The sequence below is a fragment of the Sinocyclocheilus grahami genome, unplaced genomic scaffold (assembly GCF_001515645.1).
Source record: "Sinocyclocheilus grahami isolate Dianchi unplaced genomic scaffold, SAMN03320097.WGS_v1.1 scaffold190.1, whole genome shotgun sequence".
NCBI lineage: Eukaryota > Metazoa > Chordata > Actinopteri > Cypriniformes > Cyprinidae > Sinocyclocheilus > Sinocyclocheilus grahami.
Window position 1 is genome coordinate 1,201,746 of NW_015505369.1, and position 25,304 is coordinate 1,227,049.

The 25,304-nt window shown below is 37.4% G+C and overlaps 2 protein-coding genes across 2 annotated transcripts in view; one reads left to right on the top strand and one right to left on the bottom strand.

The window, feature by feature from the left end:
- elp4 (elongator acetyltransferase complex subunit 4) overlaps positions 1–12,622 on the bottom strand; it is a 72,156-nt gene extending 59,534 nt beyond the window's left edge. The window contains 5 exon segments of the mRNA XM_016284921.1: positions 4,356–4,531; positions 4,674–4,766; positions 5,590–5,711; positions 11,623–11,658; positions 12,429–12,622. Of these exon segments, the coding sequence (XP_016140407.1) occupies positions 4,356–4,531; positions 4,674–4,766; positions 5,590–5,711; positions 11,623–11,658; positions 12,429–12,597 (596 nt within the window). The 5' untranslated portion in view covers positions 12,598–12,622.
- A 77-nt stretch (positions 12,623–12,699) lies between these two features.
- On the top strand, positions 12,700–25,051 carry immp1l (inner mitochondrial membrane peptidase subunit 1). Its single transcript, XM_016284920.1, has 6 exons — positions 12,700–12,787; positions 20,327–20,451; positions 20,559–20,647; positions 20,749–20,875; positions 24,160–24,270; positions 24,962–25,051. Exons 2-6 carry the CDS (start codon positions 20,347–20,349, stop codon positions 25,022–25,024), a joined length of 495 nt encoding a protein of 164 aa, XP_016140406.1. The 5' UTR covers positions 12,700–12,787; positions 20,327–20,346; the 3' UTR covers positions 25,025–25,051.
- Positions 25,052–25,304: the final 253 nt, after the last annotated feature.

The following is a 25,304-nucleotide window of genomic DNA, read 5'->3' on the forward strand; positions in this document are numbered from 1 at the left end:
ATAGTGCATGGCAGTTGAGTGCTATATATCAGCAAAGAGTGAACAAAATTGAGCGAGGATCCGTTTGCAGTGCAGTCTGTGTGCGGTGCGTAACCTATGTGGTGCAGAAGCAGCATGGGCTCACTGTGCTTTATTTAGTGTGCTCAGTGCGCTATGATCCGCGGCTATTTACCACCATTATTTTGATTTCAAATTTTTTTCCTCTCTCAACATAGTGATAATCTTTTCACACATACATTCACGCGTAAAAAGATAGTATAAGTCTTTATGATCCGTAATTATGTCCCCATTGGATGCAACAAATGCCTCGTTTGTAATGGGTTTTCATGTTTTTGTCTCATCGCTCCGGCCGGACAGAGCATCACAATATGGTAAGGGGCATAACATTTCAGTCACACGCTTGAGGCATTCGGCCAATCACAACGCACTGGATAGCTGGCCAATCAGAGCACACCTCGCTTTTCAGACCAATGAGCTTTGTAAAAATCGATGCGTCGATTAAGTGTCGGCAATAGCAAACAACGGTGATAGCTCATTTAAAGGTAATGTCACCTCTAAATTGGACTAATTTGGACAGTCACGCTAAATGGAGTCGAGGAGTCGATTCATAGACTCCGATGGTGGGAGTCGGAGTCGACTCCGAAAAACCTGGAACAGAACACCCCTAGGTGATATGATTTTTAAACACATTTCCGATATTTCGATATACATTACCGGTGTTTCTAAGTCATACATTGATTTATTTGTGGCGGTTGACTTCCTTGAATAAACATGAGCACTGCACGTTTCAAAATCAAAATGTGGCGCGGGTGTTTTATATGAATGTATCTTTGAAGGGGAACTAACTGTCTTCAGAAAAGTTTTGATGGCATTTTCATCTGATAAAGCAGCCAGCGTTCATGAGCGGAGCGCTGCTTTGTGTACAGCCGTTATCGGGGAAACCGCTGTTACTGCCGCTCTAAAACGCCTCCTGCTGGCTCGTCTCCAGTAATATGTTTTTGTTGTTGCGCACTCTGTTTCCGTTTTCTGCAGCAACTCTGAGCATTTTTCATATTCTTTATCCTGGCTGAAGCACTTTTGTTTCAATCTATAAGAATAATCAGCCTACGTTATAGTTTAAAGTTAAAGATATTAATATTATTAAGGCGAGCCTGAGTCTTATATTTATTTGACAGTGATTTCATATTTCTTGTTTGTATGAAGGCTAAATACTAGTAAAAGGTGAACATTAATTTATTAGTGCCGTTTTTTTTTCTAAAATATTATGTATACGAGTCAAAAGTTTTTGAACAGTAAAATTTTTAATGTTTTTAAGGAAGCCTGCATTTATTTGATCCAAAATACAGCAAAAGCAGTAATATTGTTAAATTTTTTTACTATTTAAAATAACTGCTTTCTATTTGAATATATTTTAAAATGTAATTTATTCCTGTGATGCAAAGCTGAATTTTCAGCATCATTACTCCAGTCTTCAGTGTCACATGATCCCTCAGAAATCATTCTGATACTTTTATTTGGCAAGTATGCTTTAAATTAATCAAAGTGATGATAAAGACATTTATAATGTTACGAAGGATTTCTATTTCAGATAAATGCTGTTCTTCTGAACATTCTATTCATCAAAGAAACCAGAAAAAAAATCTACTCCGCTGTTTTCAACATAATAATAATGAATGTTTTTGAGCTGCAAACCAGAATATTAGAATGATTTCTAAAGGATCATGTGACTGGAGTAATGATGTTAAAAATTTAGCTTTGAAATCACAGGAATAAATTACATTTTAAAATATATTTGAATAGATAACTGTTATTTTAAATAGTAAAAATATTAATTTTTTTTACTGTTTTTGCTGTACTTTGGATAAAAAAAAATGCAGGCTTGGTGAGCAGAAGAGACTTCTTTAAAAAAACATTTAAAAATCTTACTGTTAAAAAACTTGACTGGTAGTGTAGTTTTATAGGAGGTTTCAGAGACTTGGCAAATTCATTTTTCAAAAGTTTGTAGGTACAGACATCTGTTGTGGGAGTTCTTGGCAGGTTTTCTGAGGCTTTTTTTAAAAAAAAATTTTTTTTTTACAATTGTTCATATCGATATCGCAATACCGTATCGACCGAAATTAAGAAATATATCGTGATATAAATTTTGGCAATATTGTCCAGCCCTACAAATGACCTGATCTTATCATCTGATCGTGGTTGTATCTCAGTGCTACTGGATTTTAGCGCTACGTTTGACACTATTGACCACAACATTATTTTGAATAGACTAGAAAACTTTGTTGGCATTAGTGGAAATGCATTAGCATGGTTCAAATCGTACTTATCTGACTGTCATCAATTCGTAGCAGTGAATGAAGAGGTATCATATTGATCTCAAGTGCAGTATGGAGTACCTCAAGGCTCAGTATTAGGGCCGTTACTTTTCACACTTTACATGTTACCCTTGGGAGATATCATCAGGAAACACGGTGTTAGCTTTCACTGTTATGCTGATGATACTCAGTCTTTCCTTTGAAAGCCATGTTTCTAGCATTTGTAAATCTGCATTTTCCATCTCAAAAATATATCCAAATTACGACCTATGCTCTCAGTGTCAAGTGCAGAAACGTTAATTCATGCGTTCATGACCTCACGGTTAGATTATTGTATTGCTTTATTGGGTGGTTGTACTGCACGCTTAATAAACAAACTCCAGCTGGTCCAAAATGCAGCAGCTAGAGTTCTTACTAGAACCAGGAAGTATGACCATATTAGCCCTGTTCTGTCAACACTGCACTGGCTCCCTATTAAACAGATAATTGCGTGAAAATGTAAGGAGTAGAAGTAAAAAGTCGGCTGAAAAATAATTACTCCAATAAAGTATAGATACCCAAAATTTCTACTTAAGTAAGGTAACGAAGTATTTGTACTTCGTTACTTGACACCTCTGCACACTAACACATTTCTAATATTCAAATCCGTTAAAGGATTCTTAGGCTGCATTAATTAGGACAACTGGAACCGGGAACAGTTCCCATAACCCCGATGTACTTGCTACATCGTTAGAAGAATGTCATCTACGCTAATATTAGTCTGTTTCTTTCTTATTCCGAGGTCACCATAGCCACCAGATTCAGTCTGTATCCAGATCAGATGGTCACTGCAGTCACCCGGATCTAGTACGTATCCAGCCCAGATGGTGGAGCAGCACCTAGAGATGACCTCTACAGCCCTGAATGTCAGCGGAGACCTTGTCAACTAGATGAGCCCCAGAGACAGATCCCCAGTGAAGACCTTGTCTCCTAGACGGCCACCGGGACAAGACCACAAAAAACAGTTGAGTCCTCTGCACAATGTGACTTCGCTGCAGCTTGGAATTGAACTTTTGGTTTCGTCTGGCCAGAGGAGAACTGGCCCCCCAACTGAGCCTGGTTTCTCTCAAGGTAATTTCTCCATTCTGCCACCGATGGAGTTTTGGTTCCTTGCCGCGGTCGCCTCTGGCTTGCTTAGTTGGGGACACTTTTGAAGACTCAAGCCCGTCTCTCACAGTACTGGCAAGGACCTGGAAGTACAGAGACGTTTTACGAAAACCTTTATAAGGCTGGACACCAGTCATAAAACGAAATTGCAGATGTGTTCCTCAGAAACATGACATCAGCATTGACAAAGCATTTTCTTCTTGGAGATATGTGATGATACCTAGCGCACTTATCATACTAGAAGTAAGGACGTTTATGAAAGATAAGTGCAGAAGGCCATGCATGTGTTTGGTTATAATGTTTGGTTAAGCTGTCTCTAAAAATAAGCTTTCTTTTATGAACTTCCATGAGTAATAATAAAAGCCTTGTCACCGCAATATTGATATTTACGCAAGATACTCATCCATTTAAAGCTGGATGTTGAATATTCCTACTTGATACTTCCGACTTCAAACTTTTTTTGTTTGTTTGTTTTTAAATAAATGATTGTATTTAGCAAAAGGATGCATTAAATTGATTAAAAAAGACAGTATAGACTTTCACATTGTTATAAAAGTTTTCTATTTCAAATAAATGTAAATAATCAGAATTTTATCTAAGAATGTTGAAAAAAATATATCACAGTTTCCACAAAAACAATAAGCATCACAACTGTTTTCAACTTTGATAATAGTAATAAATGTTTCTTGAGCAGCAAATCAGCATATTAGAATGGTTTCTGAAGGATCATGTGGCGCTGAAAATAATCCTGCAAACCCAAAACTTTTGAATGGTAGTGTACAACAAAATGTCAATGCAAATTTCGGGGCACGTAAACATCTTATTCTGAATATTCACTGTAACTGAACATTTATTTTGATACTCCTAACAGATATTCAAGTGGACAATAGCAGTTACCTTGATCCTGTGGTTACTGGTGTTTCCTGTAGCTGATAAAAACTGTGGCATTTGGCTGCTTGCCGTAGCTCAGGCTCCATGATCTTGGACACGTCATAGTAATGGCCAAACCTCACTGATGATGCCAAAGCATTCTACAAATAAGAAGAAAACAAATATAACAGAAACTTTATTCTCTAGGGGTGTAAAATGCACAAAATACAGAATTTAATAATGAATTCTGAATTACTACACCAAAACAATTACTGCCCTATTTTCAGTTGTAAAAATATATATCCTCAATCTACTTCCTGCACGAACATGTTTAATTGTCACTACAGCTACTTCTGTGTCTCAACCATATATTGGCTGAGATTGACCCTCGCTGATTTTCATGCCGGCAACGTCATCCACAATTGGAGAAGGGAGTTCCTATTTTAAAAAATATGAAAGGCAGAACATTAAATAGCTCACTTAAATACTACTACTACTAATAATAATAATAATAACAACAAGAACAGTAATTTTGAAATATATTTTAGAGACAGACAAAAAATTAAATTAATGCAAAAGTTACAGACTTTTTTGCACCTAATGAAATTGAATTGTTTATATCGATAAATTAAATCTGAATATGGAAAGACTTTCTACCTGACCTAACTAAAAGATTTAAAGAAGAGTTTAAAATTGGAACAGCTTTTATCACATAAAAAATTACAGCACATATTACTTCTGGTTACTTCTTTATTGTACTAGCAATGCAAGGTCAATTTGTGCGCATTATGGGGCAGATTTGGAATGTGCAAAGCATGTCCTATGCATTAAGAAATTCATACTTGCATTGAAACTGCATACTATACAGATTCTATACAGGGCAAAAATAATAGTATGACTACTTTGACTAGTATGGTAATCTATTCCAAACACAACCAATAACAAAAAGACACAACACAGTTTCAAAGTGACCTTAGACCAAAAGAAGATACAGAAATCAGACTATGGCACAGTCATAATAATACATACAGACATTGTGTCATGCTCGGTCACACTGTCCCCGGCCAATGGCAAAAAAATGTTTTACTTATGAAGACACACAGATTTCTCCAGGTTTATTGTTTTGAGGGCAAGGTAGTTATATAAAGAGAATACGGTGGTAAATAATGGATTTTATGTACTTGGAGTTCACAGAACCAAAAAACTTGACCAAAGTGTCAAACAGGAAGAGTGTGAACATTTGATTCGATTTTGTTCATACCTGCATGATCTGATCAGGGTGATCTCGGGCAGATGCCAGGAAGAGTTCATGTCCACACACAACTCCCTCTGCCAGGAAGTACTTGAGCAGCATGCGGGAGTAGCTGTCATAGCGGTCCTCCTCTGTGAACAGGAATCACCATCAATGTCACATATATTAACCCAAACTAGACCAAAACATAGAGTGGTGAGCCTTTTGACGCACCTCGTGACAAAAGAATGGTCAAAGTCACTATCACATCAGATACTGTAAATATGCCAACACAGAGAACAAATACAAGACTAACCTCAGATGATGAAATAAGAAAACAAATGTTTATTCTGGTTGCTAGTGATGCAACCAGACCTAACACAGGAAAATTCCAATCATGCACTTGTTCCCTCGATACAAGCAGCCCCCTGCCTCAAAGCGGTGGTCAGCTATTAACAGAGTAGAGAAAGATGCTTATTTTCATATTCAGATAGTAGATCAACCCAAACTAGACCAAAACATAGAGTGGTGAGCCTTTTGACGCACCTCGTGACAAAAGAATGGTCAAAGTCACTATCACATCAGATACTGTAAATATGCCAACACAGAGAACAAATACAAGACTAACCTCAGATGATGAAATAAGAAAACAAATGTTTATTCTGGTTGCTAGTGATGCAACCAGACCTAACACAGGAAAATTCCAATCATGCACTTGTTCCCTCGATACAAGCAGCCCCCTGCCTCAAAGCGGTGGTCAGCTATTAACAGAGTAGAGAAAGATGCTTATTTTCATATTCAGATAGCATCTCATCTCATGTGCTTCCAGCAATTTACAATTTAAAGTGTTGCATACCAATTCAAAGTGTTAAAGTTAGCCAGGGAGGAGTGCGCTCGCGTGCCCCGCAAAGCTTGGTACAGCGCCTGCTCTTTTGGGTGGATCAAACACTCCTCTCGATTTGAGCAGTGCATGTACCGGGCAGTTTGAATTGAGGAGTGGATATGCTGTTCAGGGAGGGCATTATACAAAGAGAGTGGAGACTACATCCTCAAACAGTGAAGATGATCTGGAGCCGCTTTGGGGAAACGGAAATTGACCTCTTTGCTTCAGAGGAGAATGCCCACTACCCGTTATTCTTCTCGCTAAAGACCGCTCCCTTGGAAGGGGACGCACTGTCGGGCCACTATGCATTCCCTCCAGTCAAAATAGTGCCGCACCATTTGGCACAAACTAGTGCCGCAGATTGCATGGTCAGACTGACGCCCAGGCATGGCTATACACCTGAAGTGCTCTCAACATCATTCAGAGCCCAGGTTATTATGATACGGTTGTTTAGGTGCTTCAACAAGGTTCGGTACCCGACCTAAGGGCAGGGCAAGCACTCCACTGCTTTGCTTGCTACTGCATGTGTCTAGTCTACTGTATCGGCTCTGTTCGAGTTGGGACCAGCTTGGTTTTCACACAGCAGGGTTTTATACGTTCCCCAAATGCAATGTCGAGAGACCAAACTCGATAAGGGAACATCTCCGGCTACTCAATGTAACCGTGGTTCCCTGAGAGGAGGGAACGTGACATTACGTAAACTGCCGTGTGGAAATGTTCCTCAGAGCCTCAACGACTCTTGCTCAGTCTAAAGATTCTGAGGTGAATTGGCGCCCGACATCACCTATATCCCCTAATGTCTCGTTCCCTATTCTCAGGGAACCACGGTTACGTTGAGAAACTGGAGACGTTATACAAACAAAACTAATGCCTTCAAAATGTCATTACTATTACAGTGTTTCATTCATTTTCATACATAATAACACCCTGAAAGCACCAAGGTGGTCTAAAATAGCCATTCCAGTGGCAGTTGATTGGTATTTAAAAATATAATTTATTCATGTGAAGCAAAGCTGTATTTTCAGCATCATTAGTCCAGTCTTGAAATCACATGATCCTTCAGAAATCAGTCTAATATGCTGATTTGCTTATTATTGTTAATGTTGAAAACAGTTGTGCAGCTTAATACTTTCGTGGAAAAGTTTTTTCAGGATTATTTGATGCATAGACATTTTTTGTAACCTTATAAAATTATTTACTGTTACTTCTGATCAATGTAATGCATCATTGTTGAATAAAACTACTGATTTATTTAAAAATAAATTGTAATGACCCTGCAGTTTTGAGCAACATCTTGTATATTTAGTCTTTTTTTATTTAAAATACATTTTAAAGGGGTCATATGATGCTGCTTGTTTCTCCTCTATGCCCCGCCTTTCTGAAACGCGTCGATTTTTATAAAGCTCATCAGCCTGAAAAGCGAGGTGTGCTCTGATTGGCCAGCTATCCAGAGCGTTGTGATTGGCCGAATACCTCAAGCGTGTGACGGAAATGTTACGCCCCCTTACCATATTGTGATGCCCTGTCCGGCCGGAGCGACGAGACAAAAACTACAGCGAGAATAAAAGTTACACCTTCTTTCTTTGCGTGAAAATTTGGGCGGCGTTATGCAAATCTTCCCACATTGTGACGTAGACATGTGGGGGCGTGTTAGAACGAGCCGTTTTAGGTAGGCGTGGCTGACTCTTAACTTTTATAAAGAATATCTCTTTGGATTTGAGACTTTAGTCTTTGCAACTTTACAGATCTTCTTTATGCACCAAGAGCTTGTAACACGCCAAAGAGAAAGGAAAAATTGAAATCACATCATATGACCCCTTTAAAGGAACTGCCCCAATTGCTTTAGTGCTTACAAGAAGATCTGACTTCTTGTAAAAGAGTTGAGCAATGGCCAGCTCAGAAACACTCACAGTCTGCTTTTTTCCCCTCTCCAGCACAAAAGCACACACACACTGACAGTTTCAACCTTCCATTCTTTTCGACAAACACCCTCAAACCCACACAGGTCTAAAGCCACTGTGTGACCTCTGAAGGATTCCTCCATCAGCAGGAGAGAATGAGGGATTACCTGGATGCCTCTCATCTCCCATCACCAATGAAAGAAAAAAACAATTCCTCAACTCTTCAATTTGTCATTGGAAGAACTCCCCTCTCCCTTATTTATGTGTTTCTAGGTCAGCAGGCCTTTGTGGCTTTCAGCGGACCCGACAAAGACACCCAGATGGGCCCACTCGAGATGGAGCCTATTGTGGTGGCGTTTCTATGGTGCCTTACAAATAAAACCTGCGGGTGCTATTAGCCTAGCGGGGGTGTTTCGGGGGCGGGACGAGATGTGTTGGGGGGTGCATATCTCTGCTGTAGAGACAACACAACTCTGGCACATATCATTCACCCAAGAGGTGGGACATTTAGAGACTTCCTATCTTTTCTGATGCAGAGAAGAGAGGGTGTCTCTTTTGGAGAAAGAATAATGCAAGCCGTACTTTAGCATGTGTATAAGACAGTAGGAGTGTGTGTGTGCAGCGAGTGTGAGTCAGACACTCAAAGCTGCAGGGGAAATTTGGGTCAACACTTCTGCCCTCCTGGTTCCATATGTTTGCCGTCTGAGTCCCACTGATTCACAATGGCACCGGTAATACAAATGGGAATTAAATGTGCAACCTCTGGGGACGCTTCCATCATTTATTTTGATCACTGTTGCATCAAATAATAACAGCTCAATTTTCAACTCCACATAAATAGCTTACAAATTTGACCCTAATCTTAAATGTGAAGTGTGTATTTTTCAGTATTAAAATACTTTGTTCTATAGCAGTTTAATATGCAGAAAATGAAACTGATTTAACCAAAATGTAAGCACTTTGGCACTACAAAATATTTCTGTATTCTTTTTTTTTTACTATTTCCTTTGGTGCTACTTGTAACACAAAAATTACACACTTCACTTATAACATCTGAAAAAAAAGTATGTAATTTGTTGTATATTAGATAAAGCTACAGCACACAAATTAAGCAGATAATTTATTTCCCATTTAGAAAGTATAAACATCTATGTGTCTCATATACACAGCTGTGGTCTCTTTCATGTGGGTCATGTTGGGGGACATGAGTGACCTAGACAGGACTCAACATCATAAAGGACCATGACCAATAAACTTCCAATGAAGTGAAAGAATTACTTCAACATGAAAAAGAATGCAAAGAATAGAAATTAGGCCATAAATATATAAGATCCTCATGAATATATGTTTTGACAATAATGAACTACATCAAAATGATACACTATTCAACAAAAACAAAATGATATGGCAGTCATATACTAGAGTGTAAAGTGTCAACTTTCTTAACCAAATGTCCAAAAAAATAAAATAAAATGATGAGGAGCAACAGAAAGATCCTCAAAATTAAATATGTCAAACTACTCAGGTAAACTGCCGTTAACCTTTCAGAATTTCAAAAAACATAATTAGTCTATAACCCCAATTCCAGAAAAGTTGGGACGTTTTGTAAAATGCAATAAAATCAAGAATCTGTGATTTGTCAATTCTCTTTAACTTTTATTTAATTGACAAATGTACAAAGAAAACATTTCCAAAGTTTTCACTGACCAACTTTAATGTATTTTGTATGTAAACAAATTTTTATTTTGATAGTTGTAACACACTCCAAAAAAGTTGCGACACAGGCAACATAAAAGTGAAAAGGTTATAGAATATCCAAATTAAACTGTTTTGAAGCAAAGCTGGATCATGGCTCATCATTTTATGCCAAATTTCATGAGAGAAGTGTCAAGCAAATCAAAAACCACATTTCTAAATGCAAAATCGCAAAGAATTTAGGTCTTTCACCAACAATTATACTAATATAGTGAAAATAGAAAGGCAGGAAACCTCAGTTGAATGTGCCTGACCTTTGAGTCCTCAGATGGCATTGCATAAGAAACCTTCATGCTGCTGTGTTAAATATAACCACGTGGGCTCAGGAGTACTTTCGAATACCTCTATCAGTTAACACAGTCTGCCACTGCATCAGTAAATGCAACTTGAATCTCTGTTACTCAAGGAGAAAGCTGTACATCAACTCTATGCAGTGATGCTGTGGGGTTCTCTGGGCCAGAGCTCATCTCAGATAGTCAAAAAGACAGTGGAAACGTGTGCTGTGGTCAGATGAGTCCACACTTGTTTCTGGGAAAAATGGACGTTCTCAGTCCCAAAGACCAAAGGGACCATCCAGATTTTCACCAGCGACAGATGCAAAAGCAAACATCTGTCATGGTATTGGGGTGCAGCAGAGCAAACGGCATGGGTGACTGGAATATGTGCGAAGGTAAGATTGACATGGAGGCATATATTGGAATTGTACATATACTGCCATTCAGATGACATCTTTCATGGGAAGTCCATGGTTATTAGATCAAGACAATGCCAGGTCTCATTCTGCATGTGCTACAACAGCGTGGTTTCGACAATGATCATCACAGACTGCTGAGCATCTGAAATCTTGTATCAAGCGAGATTGCACAAAAATGTTGCTTGCAAAACTTTAACAATCAGTATCCTCAATTCCAAAACAATTAAACAAAAGGAAAGTTGATGTTGACACAGTGTTAAACATGCCTCTGTCCCAACTTTTTTGGAATGCGTTGCAGCCATCAAAATCTAAATTTGTTTATATTTACAAAATAAAATTAAGTTGGCCAGTGAATACATTGGAATTTGTTTTCTTTGTACTTTAGTCAATTAAATAAATGTTAAAGAGAATGAACACTTTTATTCTTGATTTTATGGCATTTTCTGGAATTGGGGTTGTTTAATCAGAGTTATCATCATATCTAATGAGCTATCAGCCTACTGAATCGTAGAATCAGAAGCAACTACATTATTATCTGCATCTTAAATGCAAATAAATTAAATAACACACACACACACACTATTGCTATTTGCAGTTCTGGTTAAATGCTTTTGTATTTTTTCATTGGCTTTGGTTTTGTACTCTGCACAATAAAGTTGAATCTAATCTTACATAAATCTACAATACCTATAATACCTAATCCATATTTTGTCTACATATTATGACATGCAAACAATTGGCTTAGTTCAAACATAATAGCCAGAAATAATAATAGCTTCACAACTTACTGACAAGACATGGCAGTATAAAGACATTGCTTCATTTCTTACCTACAAGCAGCAGAGTTCCAACTGCCAGGCCACCACCTAAGGAAAAGTGTATATGTCTTAATGACAGAACACATAATGTGGTTTATCTACCGGTCAACCAACATCATGCACTTCAAAAGACAAAGGTATCTCTATAACTTAATCAGAAAAGGTCAAGTGCACATACTTTGAAAGAAAACATTTTTTGGACTCATATTGTACAAGATACCATTCTGCATTATTATTAAAATGGCTACTATTACGAAGATTAACTTTTAAACTAGAATCAATCAGTACTGTGGGTATGCAAAATGAAATAGAGAAATACATAGAAATATAGTAATATATCTTATATAATATACATAGTATATAGTGTATTATTTTTGAGTGTTGTATTATAAATACAAAGAAGAATCACAAGATTAATGATGATTATAATACATAACTCTTATTTCTCAGGGACTTCTTTGTCACTTTTACAATACATACAAGCCTATACAAAGTAATCATTATCTAATCAATACCTTACAGGACCTAAAATACAAAAATAGTTCATTTAATACTATTAATTTTCTTGTAATGCAAAGATAATATCCTTAATGAACAAAAAATTACCCTGATATTTTGATCGATGGGATTTCTCAGTGAGGTTAAAACATTTTAATTGCATACATTATACGTGTGACAGGAGTGCAGACAAAAGTCTATTAATGCGGAATTTTTCTAGATGTATTAATAAATATGAAGACGATAGAGTGCCATGTCAAAATATAAATATAGTGCACTTTCACTTAACATTAAGCTTCAGCCGAGTGAATTGTACTAACCAATCACGTAGTCAAGCGAGCTGACGCCAGATGACACTAAGAGCTGTCCGTTCTGTACAGACGGTCTGGTTCCAGGGATAGAAACTAGTTTGCTGCGGGTTTTTTTCTGAAAACTAGTTGTGTCGCCTATGCTGATGGATCCAGCCATGCCTCTAATGGGAGCCGCCATGTTTTTCTGTTGTTGACAGCAGAGCGATGACTCTACAGCCAATCAGAGACTGAATTGTTGCTCTCTTAGCCAATCAGAAGGAGACTTGTTTAGCGATGATGATGCAGTGGAGTTCAAGGTTGACTGCAGCTGCGTAGAAAAGGTGTGATCAAGAAATACAAACATCGCGCTGTGAATGGACACGAGTCAGGTAGGATTAGTGTACAAATGACTAGCGTTTATTATAATTCCATCACACTGGACATCATGTATGTATATCCTGCTATCGATGTTGAAACTGGCCCACCTGAGCCATAACACAGAGAAATCATGATGCCCTTGTACTTTAGACAAGACTTAGCAAATGTAGTGAACAGATCAGAGCTTCTTTCATAACCAGTGACAGAGTAAATACTGAAGCTGTCATTGTAAGCGTATTCATATTGAAAAGCAATGAATACATCATTTTATTTGGCAAGGACGCATTAAACTGATCAAAAGTGACAGTAAAGACATTTACAGTGTTACAAAATATTTATATTTGAAAAATCAAGCTCTTTTGAACTTTCTATTCATCAGAGAAGCAATATATATATATATATATATTTGTATTTGTATTTTAATAAGTACAGGTCAGAATAAGTGTGTTGTTTAATTTTTACATAAAAATGTTACGCTGAATGACAATGGAACATAATTTCTCCCATATTTTGACATTTTATATAAACAAAATTTGTTTGAAATATGAATGTAGACACTTGCAAGCTTGCATTTAATATGCTTTCTGTGTGTATCAATCGCTTTTGTAAATTTTATTTGATACAGTCTCCAAAATGGGACGTCTCGTCTTTGACCCATACCAATTTCCTTATTGCCGTGGTAGTTTCTTACATAATAAAAGAGATGCAAACCAGTATTTATCATCCATATTTATTGACTTGTAATTAATTTATAGGTGGGATAATATAATGCATCCTTTCATATAAGTGAGTGTCAAATGAGTCTTATATCTGATAGTTTTGGCCATTCAAAAACTAAAGTTTCTTTATATATACAGGTGCATCTCAATAAGTTAGAATGTCGTGGAAAAGTTCATACATGAAAATTCTAGATTTCCACTAGACCGGTCCATTTATTGTTAAGGTGCACTTTTTAGGTCATCCAGATGCTGGTATCGCTTATGTTATTTTTATCAACTCGTATCTGATTGTTCCACACAGTGCTAATACTAACAGTCATAACATGTCAAATGTTTCCTGGGCAGCTTGTTTGGGTTTCCCCAGCGTGATTCTCTTTGCCACCACAATCTGAGGTTAAGAATATAGTGGCATTGCTCAGAAGGGAAGTTAGATTGTCATCTGCGGAGGGTTTGTTTGCGTTGGTGTTGAAAGGAAAGTAATAATCTTGGATGCCAGGATGATTATAGGGTTGTGGTTACTATTATTTGTGACCCACAGGAAGGTCATTTTATTCTCTGCTCCGAAATGGCATTAATCTGTATTTGTTTTCCAATATGAAATAAAAGATATCTATAACATAAAAACAAAGCAGGCTAATTTTAAAAAGAAATCGGTACTAGGGATGGGCATTTAGTGATTGGAGAATTGTACGATTTCTCTTTTAGCCAAAACAGAAGGCCTAACTTGGGACATCAGATAAGATCTGTTTGCCTTTCAGCTCTATCTTGGGTTCAGACTGCAGTCAAAGGTCATTTCAATAAAGATTAGTCTGTCATGTCATTGTTACAGAACTAGCTCAGCATCCTTTGAAATCCTTAAATTTTGGTCATATTTATGGGGATTGACTCTGTAATTGGCTTTAGTCGTTATCTGCCTTTTAAAATTAATTCGATTTCCATTGGACTGTTGTAAAAATCAAGTGACGGAGGGAGGGTTCCTTTATGTCATGCATGCAGACATCTGTCCTCCATCAACCAACCAGGTGTCAGCCTCATTTTGATAGCCGCACTGATAGCCTCCCGATTACCAAATCTTTAGGTTCTCCGATCCCTTTCAACGGACAAAGAGAGCAATGCGAGGCCACCCTCAGCTGCCTTCTGCCACACAGATCGAGAACATCAGAGAGGCCCCCCCCCTCCTCATCTTCCTTCCATCTGGGTTCTCGGGGGAACGCCATCTTAGTTAACTCTATTCAAATCTATGTAATCTTCTTAAGTCCCGCAGAAGCTCCCAAAGTCGAGCTCCTCATGTATGTCTAAATGCAGATGTGCTGTGATAAGAAGCTGTGAAGCAGGCCTTGGGATTCAGTTCCTCTCTTATTACTCACTGTCTTAGGATATTTTAAGGTGTAAAATAATGAATAAATACATAATTTAAGAATTTAATATTGCCTCTAAATCCCAGTATGTATCATCACACAGGGAAAAAAAAAAAAAGTTTTTTAAAATTGTAATTATATTTCACAATATTGCTGTCATATTGTATTTTTGATCAAATAAATGTAGCCTTGGTGAGTGTAAGAAACTTCTTTCAAAGACATAAAATCTTAAGTATTCTAATCTTTTGACCGTTAGTGTATATATTATATATTAGTATTTTTTCTACACGCACACAAAAACATTTTCTTCAGTGGTCCTTCGGGGTGGTTGAGGTGCTACATAGCACCTGTTAAGCCGCCCCTGTATACTGTAGTTCTTTAACGGTTCTCTAACTCTAGTCACTCAGTTTAGTTGGGGAAAGATTAAAAAGTGGCATTAAAATAAAGTGTATTTCCAGAAGATGATGTGGTTCTCAACCTTTTTGCCCCCAAGGCCCCCCATAAGGAAATATTCCAGGCCCCCACACAAGACTTTTTGACCTCAGAAAAGCATAAAAGTGATTCAAAACTGCTTTTGCCATTGTAGTAAATTCCCATTCATAGCAAACATATGACAGAGTGGCGTAACATCTCAAATCTAAGGAGGAGAATGGGGCTCCTCTTATGGTTCTACATAGCACCATTTGACAAAGGTGCTGTATAGCATCTTTAAAGATGGCACTTAAAGTGGTTCCCCTATGATTACAAGCCAGTGAACCACAGTGCTATTTAGCATCATTTTTGTTTATAATGATTGTTTTCTGAACCAATTTTCTTTTCTTTTTTTACAAATTTTCATTCTGAATGTCCGGCAATCATGAACAATGGTGCTCAGAATTGCAGCCTGCTTTCCAGTGTCACCTGGGCTGCTGTTTATTTTCTTTGCTATTTCAGGAGGTCAGCGGAGTGTTAGCACATTAGATGGTGGCATGGAGTCACTGTGACCTTTACACAAGTGTGACATCAGTCTCAATGCCTGAATTGGTGTTTGCACGCTTTGCTTTGTTTACCAGGTGTTTGCAGTATATATTTCATTGTAATTGACTCTTAAAGGGATATCTATGTGGTTTGCTGTAATATTTGAAACTGTTTGTGCCTCCATTTGATTTTTAAAAAGTAAAACATTTATGTATGCCGTAGATTATTTACCTCAATATTATATGTAATTATGCACAGAAATTTGCCACTGAAAAAACAACAGTGACAAAAAAAAAAATGAAATTCTTAATTAGCACTTCTCACATGATGCATTTCGGCTGTTTTAATTTGTTTAAATTTTTTTGTGTGTTAATTTTTGTTTTGGTATATATATATATATATATATCCAGTGTATCACTATATGGAGACTGTAAGGTAGTGTGTTTTTGCGTAGACTGATCTATGCAGGGTCTGTTGAACTATTTCACAACTTTTTTTTTTTTACTTCACCTGCCATATTAATGCAACGTCCATATCCTGAGTTCAAGATGCAACAGCTTATTTCATTTTTCTAATACTTAAGAAATAAAAATGAACACATCCTTACAACAAAGCACTTGTTGTTGTTTTTAGCTATTGTCTTACTTGTTGGCAAGTTCTCGTGTGAAATGGAAAAGCATTTGCCATGTAATGATATTATAATCATAATTCAACAAGTTTCAGTGCCAATTTTTAAACTGTAAATCTATTATTTATAGAGCTGTTTATCAGATTAAATGCTTCTAAAACATCACTGATGACAGCTCTGTCTCAAGAGATTTGTTCAATTTTAAAAGTTTGTTTTACAGCAGATTTATAGGATTAAAAGAGCATTTAGATGCCACCTGCTTCTGAGCTCTCTAGGAACCCTTTCTCCCTTCTGTCGCATTATGGGTTTTGGGGGTCCGGGGCCACAGATGGCTCTCCAGAGATGCTCTATGTGACTCTGTGTAGCAAATATATACATTGTACTGTGTAATCCTGGATTAAGGGGAGACTTGGAGTTAATTATCCAATTGTTAGATCAAATTCATTTTGGTTCTGTCACTTCCCCGCCCAGGGAATCATGTGGCAGTTAGTGCTTGTTCCGAACACACAGGGGGAATGTTCAGAAATAGAGATTTTCATCTCAATTTTCTGAAGGTCTGTTTGATTTTGGCTAAACTCCATTTGATTCCAAGCAGCTGACTCTCCCAGCCTCTCTCTCACACACACAGGGTGCCAGTGGAAAACCAGGCGGCCGCATATGGACTGTCTCTTGATATCATTCACTGGCCGTGTAATCTTATTATGCTAAATCCTTAATCCTCACCTATGTTGGACGCCCACAACAGTGACGGTGCTGGTGATTGGACGACTAGATGTAGTTGGGGATGCTGTGTTCTCCGCCACACATTATCCACGTTATGAACGCGACACACCGTCTCTTGAGGTCAGGATGAGAAAATGATGGATAGAACTAGAGGAATTAATTTCTGGATCAAAACCCTTTGTTATGTGAACGCCTTCTAAAAATATGTCGGGTCAGGGGAACCAAAAGCAGCAAATTATACAGGGTTTCCTTAAGGCTGAGAAGTTACTAGACATTCAGGCAACCAAATGCCTAGTCGAGTTTGAAAATATTTCATTTTGCCCATCCCTACAGTACATCCCAAAAGATGCTTTATAGAGGTTTAAAAGGTGAGCATATATGTTATAGTTTAGGCAGAGTTATCAATTGCCAGGGAAAACCGCTCCGAAACAATAGTTTGTTCACCCCACCCTGGAGTTTGATAAGCAAAACAACAGCTGGCCCTTTCACGGCCTCCCTGAGATACGACGACATCCAGTCAGGCAGAAACATCCCTGGACGGAGGGGGCCTTTGGGTAGAGCAGCTAACTCTCGTACACCCTGTTTGTGTTGGGGGTATCAGACGTAATTATGAGGATTCAGAGGTGTGGATTCGATGTCTGACCGGAATGGAAAGAGAGGGGAGCAGGGGACAGAAGTATGGGGCGAGGAGATGGCTGGTGGGTAATGGGATTAGGTGTAGCACTTTCCATGACACATGGAGACGGACACCTGACACTTGGCCTGGGACTGAGATGGAGGAAATATAGGGGACAGAAGGATTAATTCCGCCCCATATTGGAGATGTCATTCCCGAGGCAATAGGGGCTTTTGAGATAGGGCTCGGTTTCGTTCAGTTTCTGCTCGGCTGGGTCGCCTTGATTCTTTTGGTTTGCTTCAGGAGAAAAGATTGAGGTTTATCCTTCATTGGACATCCAGTGAGGTTGTTCTTCTGAAGATTTGTTTTCTAATTGTGCAAGAGCTTGATTTTCAGAGTTTCTTTTTGGGAAGCAGTTTAAAAACCGACAAACGGCACCTCATTGAAGTTGTTGGGTTATCTTTTGAGCAGTTTCTTAGCCAAGTGAGGTTTTGTGGATGTGTACACTATTAAAAATAAAGGTGCATTGATGGTTCTTTAAGATCCATAGAATCTTTCCATTGCACAAAAGGTTCTTTGGGGAAATGAACCCCCAAATGGTGGTTATAATAGATTGCTACAAAAACCTCTTTTGGAACCTTTATTTTTAAAGGAATAGATCAACCAAAAAAATAATAAAAATAGATAAATAAAAAATGCTGCAAATGTACACACCCTTAGGCCTCACAAAGATGTAGCTGAGTTTGTTTCGAGCATTACATCACTTGTTTACCAATGGATCCTCTGTAGTGAATGGGTGCCGTCAAAATTAAATTCTTACTGATAACAGCATCACAATAATCCACAAGTAATCGTCAGGACTCCAGTCCATCAATTAACATTTGTAAATTTTTAACATCAAACTTCTGGCTAAAATAAGAGTCCTCTATCCATAATATTGCCTTTTCCAGTGAAGAAGTCATCTTGTTTGAACAGATACAAGTGAAACAGCACAGTTTACAAGTGAAAACAGTCCAAAACAGTTCCAAACAAATATGTATGCATATGTTTTTTTGTGAGAGGACAACAGGAGATAGACTTTTTCACTGGAGGAAGCATGGATTGGAGACTGGTATTTTGGCTGGAAGCTTTTGTTTCATGCAAGACGTTAATTGGTGGACTGGAGTGGTGTGGATTATTGTGATGTTTTCATCAGCTGTTTGGACTCTCATTCTGACGGCACCCATTCACTGAAGAGGATCCATTGGTGAGAAAAATTTTTTGCAAATCTGTTTTGATGAAGAAACAAACTCATCTACATCTCGGATGGCCTGAGGTGAGTAAATTTAAGGTGAATTATTCCTTTAAGAGTCTACAAACATCCAAACATGACCTTTATTGACTCACACACGCTGCTAGCTTGATGGCCAAGGAAAAGTCAATAGTTTGAGAGAGGATGGACTGTTTATTCTGACAACGCACCACAGTTTTATCAGTTAAAGTGCCTTGGTGCGAGGACAAACAAAAGACCTTGTGTTCTGTTGCTATGGCCATAGTGAAACACTCTTTTTTTTCAGCTCGAGGAGATGGACCTGTGCCTGCTAGCAATGTCACCTGCTCCCACAGGTGTAGATTGGGTTGTCTGAGACAGGGTCAGACGCCCAGGGGTCACTATTTGTGTCTTGAGTTGATGGGTTGTAGAGGCTCCTGAGAATGAAACACCATCTCTAATGATCACTTTGGTTTCACAGTTTTAACCGTTAGCCATTAAATGTGTGAGGTGCATTTCCCCACCAACACCACCTCAGTGACAAAGTGTTTAAGACCCTCTGGCACAGGTCTGTGTCATCAATTTTAGCAACCGAGTAAGAGGTCCGATTGAGAATGCCCATGCAAATTTAAGGTTTTCATTTGGAGTTGAAGTATAGCAGTTAGAGCATGTGCTCCAGAGCTATTCTCGTTAAGAATGGTTTAGGATGGTCATTTTTAGTCATAAAATAATTAATAAATGTTACATTCTTAATTTAGGGTTTAATTTGTGTGTCTTGAAACTGCCATACACCAGTGTTGCTTTAGTATTGTTTATATACTATTATAGTATTTATTAATATGTTTAATTGGCTTTTGTTTATATATTTTCTGCTTTTATTTTGTAAGATTTAGTACATTTGTTAAGTGCTTTTGTCATTGATTTGGATTTATTTCTGTAAAGCTTAATTAACTTTTATTTCATTTAGTAATTTTAGGTATTCTGCCTAAACGTATGTCAGTTGTTTCTAAAAAACTGAATTATTCACAATAAGATCAATAAGATGCATTTTAAAAATAGGATGAATTTACATTTCATGCCAACTTTAAGTATTGTCTATGACATGTCCTGATTCCATTTCCCTTCTTGTAATTTCTTGTTACTCTTGCTGAATTGAATTTTAAATCTCAGACTTCATATTCATGAAGCGGTTTTAGAACTCAAACAAATCAGTAAATGTGCTCAATATCACCAGTATTCCAAAATCAGTGTTGGGTGTGAATAATTGTTTATAATTTAGATTAAATTGTTTTTATTTCAGGATTTCTGAAAACTGGCAGGATGTTTCGCGGTTTCTTTGTAAAGACGATTAGCTTTGTCGGTTACACCGTCCAGTATGGCTGCATCGCTCACTGTGCCTTTGAGTATATCGGCGAATTTGTGTCGGTAAGTTTCTTGGAGATGTTTGCTTAAAGCATTTGCATCGACAAAGTAAAAGAAATGCATAAATGTTAGTAAATGTTCATTTCTACCCACAATTCACCTACAAACAGTGTTCAGGACCTTCCATGGAACCCACCATCACTAACCACGACGTGGTTTTCTCAGAACGAGCAAGCCGTCACCTCTGTCGAATACAAAAGTGAGTATGAAATGCTTTTATTTGACTTTTATTGATCATACTGTCATGCAGAATCTTTGAGTATCGGCTTTATTTTGACCTTACCTGTTGCATTCTTCCAGAGGGGATATCGTAATAGCCAAAAGTCCTTTTGATCCAAAGATGAACATTTGTAAACGAGTGATGGGGCTGGAGGGGGACAAAGTCTGCACTAGCGGACCATCTGACATCTTTAAAACGCACACTTACGTGAGTACCACACTCTGCTTAAAGGAATGATTTCTTTTCCTTAAACCCATAGAGACACTTTCTGAAGTCCTTTACTACATTATTTTTTTTTTGTTGGATAAACCACTGTGTTTACTCTTAAGGTGTATTTCACATGCTTTCACCTTCGTTGGGTAAAACGTTTACCTTATGGCAAGAACAAATGCTTGTTTGACAGTTATTATTGGTCCAGAGAGAGCATAGCCACCCTGTCACTAAAAATAGCTGTTATTGCTTTTTTTTGTATCACTTGTTTTTTTTTTTCCACCTTGACTATGTGCGGTTCTGGCCTGTAATTTTTCCCGAAGCTGTTAGTGTTAGTGCCAGATGAGTAGAGCAAGTGATGAAGAGAAAGGAGAGAAAGAAAGGCCTGTCAAAGAAATACAATGGTAAAGAAATACAAACCCTCAGATGAACAAGGACCCAAGATTGTAGAAGTTTGCTCACTCTCAGTACTAGCCATCATAACCCGATTGCAAAGTCAGAATTTAGTAAATTGCAGAATAATTACAAGACAGCAATGCACTGATACAGTTTCTTCTACTCTTAAAATGTATGAAAAGCAATTCAAGTATGAAGTCTTAAAATGCTAATCTAAATCATCAGTGATGATGACATAGCAATCTTTTGCTCTATTGATTTTTCTTTCTAATGCTCATTTTGTCACAGAAGTTGTTTTGTGTTGACAGAAAATTTGACACGTTTTCTATATAATTGAAGTAATGCTAATATAATAAGTCAGATCGGTAACTTTGTGGTATCTAATAACATTGCAATATCAATGCTTCATAAATTAGTTTTTTGAAAAAAGTGTCTTGGCAAGTATGTTTAAATACTACCTTCAGCATGACAGGGTGATTTGTTTGTTCCTACATATATAAAATGCCTCTGAGAAATTAAAGGATTTGTCAATAAAATTGCAGAATAAATTACAAGACAGCAATGTACTGATACAGTTTCTTCTACTCTTAAAATGTATGAAAAGCAATTCAAGTATGAAGTCTTAAAATGCTAATCTAAATCATCAGTGATGATGACATAGCAATCTTTTGCTCTATTGATTTTTCTTTCTAATGCTCATTTTGTCACAGAAGTTGTTTTGTGTTGACAGAAAATTTGACACGTTTTCTATATAATTGAAGTAATGCTAATATAATAAGTCAGATCGGTAACTTTGTGGTATCTAATAACATTGCAATATCAATGCTTCATAAATTAGTTTTTTGAAAAAAGTGTCTTGGCAAGTATGTTTAAATACTACCTTCAGCATGACAGGGTGATTTGTTTGTTCCTACATATATAAAATGCCTCTGAGAAATTAAAGGATTTGTCAATCAAAGATAGAATTAATAACTGATTTGGCTGTGTGATCTTATGCAGCTGTTTTTCACTGCATGTCTCCAAACCACAACATGTTCCTGGAAAAGAACTATAAACAAGAGTAAATGTGTGATAGTTCAATGTTGCAGGAACGAGTCCTAAAACTTGCATTAGTTAGCATTTTTTTGAACTGTCGATTGTCAATGGGGTTTTTGTTAAATGCCTCAAATAACTTCTGTGGTTAACACAAGTTCAAGATAATTTCATGTTTTATTCTACAACATAAATATATTAGTGATACCCCACTCATAATTTTAAGCTTTTACATGTCTTGAAAAAGGTAGTCGCTAGTAGCTAAATGGACTACATAGATTGTGAGGACGCTGAACAGTTAAACTTATCTACTTACTAGTCCACTTTTACAACCTTGTTGCATGCTCTTGCATACTCAAACTTTTCAGCTTGTACATAAAAGAGTTGTCGAAGTTTAGTGCTGGTAATGTTGAAGTCATGCGGCCGTAGTGTAGTTTGTTTGTAGCCTGTGTTTAGCTTTTTACTTCTGGTTTGTATTTAGGCTTCAAAATTCAAAAAAAGTTTATGTGTTTATTTGTGAAGGCTATCTTGAGGAACAAAATGTGTAAGATTCATAAACGTTTGCAGGAACTCTGCATAAACTCTGCAGGACACTGGCCCTCCAGGACCGAGTTTGGTGACCCCTGATCTAGATAAACAGCTTTTTGGGGGATGCAAAAATCCATGTTGGCTTACAAAATAATAGAACAGAAAAATAATAATAATAATTTTATAGCAAAACAAAGTTTTGTTTATATAAGCCCTATACTACATATAACTTGCATAATTCATTGTAGAGGTATTTTGTAGACCAGAATCTAGATGTTAAACAATCAACAACATAAACGATAAAATGTTTCTAACATGCTTCCCATCTGTAAGACCGAATGCAGCGTTGTCAACATTTGTTTTTGGTCACAGTATGGTGTGATTTCTCGTATGCTTGGCTGACAGGACAAAAGCTTCGCTTTGGAACAGCAGATGACAACGGGCTGAGATTTCTTGTGGATGGGATCAAACATATGTTTCCATGCTAATGAGAGTCGACTGCAAAACGACTCCATGCTGACATATGTTTATAATCACGATACTTTTGCATTTGTCAATGATGCATTTGTTTGCAATACAGAACGTCAGCAAATCATTTTGTGGGTCCTATTTAGTCATTCTCACACATTAGTGCATGAGATGGCTTTGTTAGATATCTAGTGTGACTATAAGAATACTGTATCAAATCCTCCAAGATTCTATGGAATTCTTCACATGATTCTTTGGAATTCTACTTGATGGGGAAAAACTAACTTAAAAATTCTTCAGTTTGGTCAGTGCCAGATCCATACGGTTATGTTTATAATGACAATGTGATGTGTTGTTCACCCTAGCCTCACATATAGAGAGGGTGGAGGGGACTTAATTAGGGGCTTGACAGCCCCACTCTCCCTGTGTGATGAGATTATTCCTAATTGATGTCAGTGTAGATCAGGATTCGCTCGGTTGCCGGCCCAGCCTGGCAGGTCTGTCCATGGTCTAGACCCATGGAGCAACTCACGGAGGCGTGGCTTCACCCCTCACCGAGAGGATAAAGAGGGTGGGGGGGCTGCGAGGCCCCAGCGGTCAGTAAAAATGATCCCATTCCCATCTGAGATGAGCAGTTAATTCATGTGAACTTTCTCACTGTTAGGAACTTCTTCTTTATCCTCTAATCCGGGGAGATCCTAGTGTTTCAATACGGTGTGTCACATGCGAATGCATTTCGTAGTGGGGCGAAGAATCATTTTAGATGAGTGTGGCTGCAATCAGAATAAATTGTAACCATTTTCTCAAGTTAGCATGATGGTTTAACATTTTGCACTTCCCATCCTGCTGTAATCTAGGTTCCAAGAGGCCATGTGTGGCTGGAAGGCGATAACCTTCGGAATTCCACAGATTCCCGAAGCTATGGTCCAATTCCCTATGCCTTGATCCGAGGCCGTGTTTGCTTAAAGGTAATGAGAATACAGTCTCATTTCTTGACCTATACACTTCCCCAAAGGCCAAACCACAAGCTTTTTGAGTTTGAACTGTTGCCCTTTTATGTAGTATTTTTTAAAGAGTTTTTTTTCTCTCAAACAAGCAATACAAAATCAAATCCTTTCTTAATTTTACTTTTATTTGAAGATGCAAATAAATGAATTCAAAGTATAATTTAGCAAGTAGCTGAAGAACGGAATGCCATCTTCATTTGAAACTGTTTTCGGCTGTCGACTAGTATAGCGTCATGTGCCCATGACCCTGTAAACAGGTCTCCTCACCTTCTGTCAGCCCCTGATTGGAAAGTAAGAGGCAAATTATAAGGGGGGTGGGGGGTCTTACAAGGAAAATATGTTTTCTCCACTTTTTTGAATTGTACAATTTCTGTTAAAGTTTATAATAATATTATAAAGTAATATAATGCGTATTATGAAAAAAAGATACAAAAGCTGCCACTGGGGTGATACCCTTTCAAAAGCTTCTAATATGTGTACCATTTAGGTACTAATATGTACACTTTAAGTGCTAATATGTACTAAAATGCACCAAAATGTGTACCTCTGGAAAGGACACTGCCCCAGTGACAGCTTTTTCCCTCAGAGTATAAAATAGTATATAAAATTGAATGATGCTATTTTTTTTATTATTCTTTTTTTTATTTTGCAGATGTGGCCACCACACAATTTTGGCGTATTGGCTGAAAGTCCTAACGACGGGCGCATTTTATGAAGAAGCTGTGTGCATGTATTGCAGTGTAAATTATATTTTTGCAATGTTTTAAAATAAATTCATATTTATAATTCATGTCTGTTTCATTGCTTATAGCAAATAAGAATTTATGAATTTATGCATCATGTATCAAAACACGCAAATGCATCATATCAGCAACATCATGCTGCAATCAATGCTTTAAAATGTTAATGAAGAAACTGCATTAAATGCTAGGAAGAAAAAAAAATATATATATATATATATATATATATATATATATATATATATATATATACAC

Excerpts from the sequence above, each read along its gene's own strand:
- immp1l (XM_016284920.1), top strand. The coding sequence starts at position 20,347 with ATGTTTCGCGGTTTCTTTGTAAAGACGATTAGCTTTGTCGGTTACACC. Across the intron at positions 20,648-20,748 it reads CACCTCTGTCGAATACAAAA|AGGGGATATCGTAATAGCCA; the intron begins GTGAGTATGAAA and ends GCATTCTTCCAG. Across the intron at positions 24,271-24,961 it reads GAGGCCGTGTTTGCTTAAAG|ATGTGGCCACCACACAATTT; the intron begins GTAATGAGAATA and ends TTTATTTTGCAG.